Raw genomic sequence first — 5,893 nt, forward strand, 5'->3', positions numbered from 1 at the left:
TATAATTCAAATCTACATAGAAAATATAATTATCTTTTTTTATAAATCTTGCTAATCTACAATATTAAATTACATATCCGTGCAATTTTGCACGGGTTAAAAACTAGTTGTTTATTTGAAACCAAAATGGGGCATTATCTTTGTGGTCGGTTGTCCTTCCTCCGACTGTGAACAATGCTGTTCTTTATTCGTTAATGCAGTAATGCCTTCGGGCTTTTACCCTCAAAAAAGAAAAAAATGGGGCCATTATTTGAAAGATTTGTATTGAACTTTGATTAAATTTCAAAAAGGCTTTGTAATGTACTCTTCTCCTTCTATCATGGTTATTTGTTATCTATTCTGCTTTTTATTTTGGATGTCTCGGTCAATTGGATCCACTTATCAACCTTTTTTCTTGTCTTTTTGTCAAAATCAAAGCAAATGACCGATGGCCGGGACGGATGGAGTTATCAAGCATCACCAACCACCCCCATATATCGAGTCACTTGCGCCATTAGTCCATGGTGGAGTAACAAGTTTTAGCACACATTTTGCAAAACCCTGAACCAACCTCAACGCAGTAAGTCCCAAATATTGCAGTAATTGACAAATCAATTGAAATTTTTTGCTTACCGTCTTCTTTTTTAATCAGTAATTGCAAACTTTAAGCTTCTTCATATAAGCTGTTCCATCTTAATGAATCTATTTGTTTAATTTTCTTGTTGGTTTTTTTATGAATCAAACTTCTGCTTAATCTATTCATGTAAAGACCAATTTGCTCATCTCTGGTATTGTTAAATTTGCGTATACCTTTTCTATTATCACGCATTTTTCGTGTAATACCGCCTTACACGAGTTTATGAAAAACTGTAGTCGTATTAAGAAGTGATCCGATTCCTCATGAGTCATGAATAGGTTTGAAACCTGTCATCAAAATTGTTTTTGTGGCGCTTTCTTTTCACTCAAAAAAATGGAGATTGAAAGCGAAAAATATCGAATATTCATACTTAACTGAGGTTGCTTGTGTAGATATGGGCTACCTGCTTAGTAATTGAAGTCATTGAGAAGTAATAATCATGATCAAATTCAAAACTTGTTATAAAAAAATTGCCCTCATTGCTCCCTTTTAGAGAGAACAAATAAAGGAAAGGTGATTAAGAGCGACAGTTGATCGAATACTGGTCTAAAATTGATTATGTTTTGCTTTTGAATGTGCCATTAATGCCCGTGTTTTTGTGTCGTTAATGGGTAGAGTATAGGCTTGTAGGAACGCGATGAGTAGTGACAGTAGAACCAATCAGTATGCTGCTGATCTTTCTTCCATCGAGGGGGCACACGCACGGATTAACTCAGTTATTCACAAGACTCCTGTCCTCACCTCGGAGACTTTGAATGTTATGGCCGGAAAGAGACTGCTCTTTAAATGTGAATGCTTTCAGAAAGGGTGAGGAGCTCTTCGTATTTCTTAATGCCAAATTCTAGATACTGCATAAATGAATGAATGTAAGCCTTATTTCTAACTTTATTTTTCGGTGCATCGTATCAGAGGAGCTTTCAAGTTCAGGGGTGCTTCAAATGCTGTCCTTTCGCTGGATGAAGAACAAGCTGCTAAAGGAGTGGTAACTCATAGCAGGTAGGCCTTCTCTTACTGTCAATTGGGCAAAATGCACAAAAGAAAGTTGTCTTTGTTCTTGTTGTTTATCCCCTTCTTAGCATACATACTGACTGTAATAATCTTTACGTAATCTATAGTGGTAACCATGCTGCGGCATTGGCCTTGGCTGCCAAATTGAGAGGGATTCCAGCTTATATAGTCATTCCCAATAATGCTCCGAAATGCAAGGTTGAGAATGTAAAACGTTATGGAGGACAAGTTATATGGAGTGAGCCCACTATGGAGTCGAGGCAGAGTACCGCTGCGAAGGTGTTGCAGGAAACTGGTGCATTTCTTATACACCCATACAATGATGCACGTATCATAAGGTACTGACTTGTTTGAACTCTTGATTTACTTCCTTGAGATTTATTTCGCCAACATGCCGGGCTTGTTCGAAGTCCAATGTTTTTGTAGAATCTTTGAGTTAGTTCCTCTGGTACTTAACACTTTTGTCTAGAACTCTGTGGTCGAGGCACTGTTTCTTGTAAGAGATGCTATTGGTAAACTATAATGTCTATACCCACAGATGTCATCTAGCTTATTTAGTAAAGTCATTGAATTGTGCTATCAATGAGTCATGACCCGGGTCCTATATTCATCGACATATAACATTCCTTGTGGCTCATTTTACACCAAAAATAAATAATTGACCTTGTAGTATGTAAAATATTTGTTTTGACACTTCTTTTGTGTGAAAAAAACTGTGAAAATAGTCGTTCTCTTTCCTGAAAAGAGTAAATTAATGTGTTGAGAACATTGTGATACCTACAAATTGCAAGCATGTATTTCTGACTGCTTAGATATAGTGGGCAGGGAACAATATCGCTGGAGCTTTTGGAGCAGTTCCCTGAAATAGACACAATTATAGTTCCGATAAGTGGTAATTCACTATGCTCCCTGCAAATTTGGTTCCTTTTCTGTATGTTTTGCATTTGTTTGACAGTAGATCGTGAGTTTGACCTCAAAACTGAAAATATGTAGGAGGCGGTCTGATATCAGGTGTGACGCTTGCCGCTAAATCCATAAATGCATCCATCCGAGTAGTTGCTGCCGAGCCTGTTGGAGCAAATGATGCAGCCTTATCAAAAGCGTCTGGCAGGATAATAACACTGCCGGAGACGAACACAGTTGCTGATGGGCTTCGGGCTTCCCTTGGAGACCTAACCTGGTATAGAGGACCACTCATTTCATATGAACACAACCTGTTGTATATTTCCTTTACTTCGAGTTTCTATCTCCTATGGGTCCAAACATTCACTATTCTTTGGCTTGGGGTAGACCCTCAAAGGAGTCATTCTGGTTAGGTTTGGTTGAGGCATTTCAGGTGCGCTACCATCGCGTCAATTTCGGGTTCACTTTGAATATGGGTCTGGTTAATTAGGTTGTTTGGGGTTGTTGCTGATAAGGTTTACGTTTCGAAAAAGTCATTTTAGATCAGTTATGGTTCAGATCTACTTCAAATTTTCCATTTTAGGCCGGATTAGTTCTCAGGCCTAGCTTAAGAGTGTGGTGGAATATAGAAAAGATCGTTAAACTGTTTGTGCTTCCCATAATGTGTAGTAGACTAGTAGTTGCTCTTGCTCTATGCAACTTTAATTCCGTTATTTGATAATTGCTTCTCAAGTTCTCCGTATTTAAGACAGAAGCAATGTTACATTTAACCCCTGCTTACCTGACCATAGATGGGAAGCCTTTGAAGCACTGGGTAATGTTGTTTTTCCGTTCTCTCAAACATCACAAATGCTCATCCTCGTCATTTTCCCATAAAACAGGCCTATTGTACGAGATCTAGTGGACGCAGTCATCACTGTGGAAGATAGTGAAATTATCGAAGCAATGAAGCATTGCTATGAGATTCTGAAGGTTGCAGTAGAACCCGGTGGAGCTATTGGTCTCGCAGCAGTTCTGTCTGACAGTTTTCGGCAAAATCCACTGTGGAATGATTGCCACAACATAGCAATTGTAATTTCAGGAGGTAATGTTGATTTGGATGTTTTATGGAAGGCATTAGGAAAATCATAGAAGTGCATTTGAATACTACTTTGGGTTCAATGGAGAAATTTATTTGTGCGGTCATTGTTCCAAGACAGTTGACCTTGTGCTGAAATTTGTACTTCTTTTCATTGATCATTTTCCCAATCACAGGCTTAGCTATGAGCCTCTGAGCCGTTTGATGAGTGTCAGTTAAAATTCTATCCTGGACTCCGGAATTTTCGAGTCGTATAAATAAATCTAGCAGCTCTTCTTGGTTCCCTTTCCAACTTCTCATCTCTCAACTGGTCATAATACTTACATTTAATCCCTTTAAGCTCTTGGTTTTTTAAGCTTAGATTTCTGAATTACCCTCCTGTAGTCCTGTTACACTTAATTGTCAATTCATTAGATCAAAATTTATGCAAAAAAGAAACGGTACAAGTTAAGAAAATTAGCAAAAAAAATATGGAGTTTGTCAAAGGTGCACATAGCATCAAAGACAAACAAACAGTTTTATTTGGGAGTATCCAAGATCTCTGGTATACGGAGTATAACTCTGCAAATTTTATCTGAAAATTTACGTCCTATCCTTGATATTTGCCACTTTGTACAAAATGCCCAATTTTTCGACCCAAAAACTTTAAGCGACCATACCTTGTATGTCAGTATTTTTCATTGGTAAACGTCTACATGGCAATGTCACACAAATCCTTGATTAAGAGGAACATATTCATCAACTTAAAATGAGCAAATAGGATAGATGCGACAAAAGCAAAATGTTGAGGGATTAGCAAAAAACGTGTTCCAGCTATCTAAATGAGGGTGCTACTTGGCCCATTTTAATATAAAAATGGAAATTTTCGTTTTAATATTAAGACGGATATGTCAGTTTTAAGACAGATCAACCATTTTTGTTGTTATTAAAAAGAAAAAACACATGAAAAATGCTTAAAACCCGATTCAAGACCTTGACCCATTAGAGCTGGTTGAGACGCGAAAAGGCGTTCTCGACACCCAAAATTGACCTGAATTACAGCATCAAACTGTGGCTCAAAATTCGAACTGACCCGACCGACCTGAACATGATCAGAGTCAAAAATATCCGATCCAAAACTACTCAATTTGAAAATAATCCGACAAACCATAACTCTAGTTCACCAAAAACACTTGAAATGACTAATTTGAAATCACACTTAATGTTTTTTTTTTTTTTTTTTTTAGGTAAGACCAACTTATCTCACACTTAATGTTATTTACGTTGAAGAAAAGAATCATTCATCAATCTAAACTATAAATATATAATAATCCAAAATATACTTTTTTACTCTCTTAATCACTGACCCGAATATGACCGAACTCACAACCACCTGACTCATTTGACCAGAAAATGACCAAACCGACATACCCTGTTGGGTTTGTGCCTTGATTCTGTTAACCGCCGCTTCGAACGACTATGCGGGGGTCTGTTATTGGGCTAGGTCTGTCTTGGGCCTTTATTAGGTCATTCTGTATTAGTTCTTAGAGAGTATTATATAAACTCTATAAGCCTTTACCTAACAATCATACCGTCTGAATCTGTAATCTGAAAACTCCTCACATATCAATAAAACTCTCTCCCTTCTGCCCTGTGGACGTAGCTAATACACCGTTAGTGAACCACGTAAATAAAAATGCGTTTGTCTCTTTATTGTTCTTTTATTAGTTCTTTTTGCTTCGTTATAACAAAATCGTATCGAGCCTTTGGGTTCCCCGACCGGCGAGAAAGATGTCGGCGATGAACATAAAGATCGATCGCTTGCACGGGAGGAATAGTTTTAGTCTGTAGCAGATCAAGATGCGGGCTCTGTTAAAGCAGCAAGGGTTGTGGGCGCCGCTTTCAGATAAGAAGACGGAAGGCGCAACTGCTGCTGCTACCGCTGAGATGGCCAGTCTGAAGGAGAAGGCACATTCAACGATTATGTTGTGCCTTGCTGATGATATCATCACTGAAGTCGCGAAGGAAACTACCGCAGCCGGTCTGTGGAAAAAGCTTGAGAGTCTTTATATGACCAAGTCTTTGACCAATAAGTTGCTTCGAAGCAAACATCCGTTTAGTCTGAGAATGCAGGAAGGTATGCCTCTTCGAGATCATTTAGATCAGTTAAACACAATTTTACTAGAATTACGTAATATTGATGTTAAGGTAGAAGATGAGGATGCCGCATTAATTCTGTTAGTTTCTTTACCGTTATCGTATGAGAATTTTGTACAGTCTTTTATTGTAAGTAAAGATACTGTTACTCT

At 38.0% G+C, this 5,893-nt stretch overlaps 1 protein-coding gene across 1 annotated transcript; it reads left to right on the forward strand.

Annotated features, from left to right (window-relative positions):
- Positions 1-448: 448 nt before the first annotated feature.
- LOC141587265 (serine racemase-like) lies at positions 449-3,761 on the forward strand. The gene is made up of 7 exons (XM_074408715.1): positions 449-559; positions 1,232-1,423; positions 1,526-1,612; positions 1,732-1,962; positions 2,443-2,516; positions 2,618-2,804; positions 3,409-3,761. The coding sequence occupies exons 2-7, from the start codon at positions 1,254-1,256 to the stop codon at positions 3,656-3,658; spliced, it is 999 nt and encodes a 332-aa protein (XP_074264816.1). The 5' UTR covers positions 449-559; positions 1,232-1,253; the 3' UTR covers positions 3,659-3,761.
- Positions 3,762-5,893: the final 2,132 nt, after the last annotated feature.

This window comes from Silene latifolia, chromosome 6 (genome assembly GCF_048544455.1).
Source record: "Silene latifolia isolate original U9 population chromosome 6, ASM4854445v1, whole genome shotgun sequence".
Classification (NCBI taxonomy): Eukaryota; Viridiplantae; Streptophyta; class Magnoliopsida; order Caryophyllales; family Caryophyllaceae; genus Silene; species Silene latifolia.

What these genes read in the sequence shown, in the direction of transcription:
- LOC141587265 (XM_074408715.1), top strand. Translation starts at nt 1,254, where the DNA reads ATGAGTAGTGACAGTAGAACCAATCAGTATGCTGCTGATCTTTCTTCC. An exon ending in AATGATGCACGTATCATAAG is followed by an intron (nt 1,963 to 2,442) that starts GTACTGACTTGT and finishes GCTTAGATATAG; the next exon opens with TGGGCAGGGAACAATATCGC. An exon ending in TCCCTTGGAGACCTAACCTG is followed by an intron (nt 2,805 to 3,408) that starts GTATAGAGGACC and finishes CCCATAAAACAG; the next exon opens with GCCTATTGTACGAGATCTAG.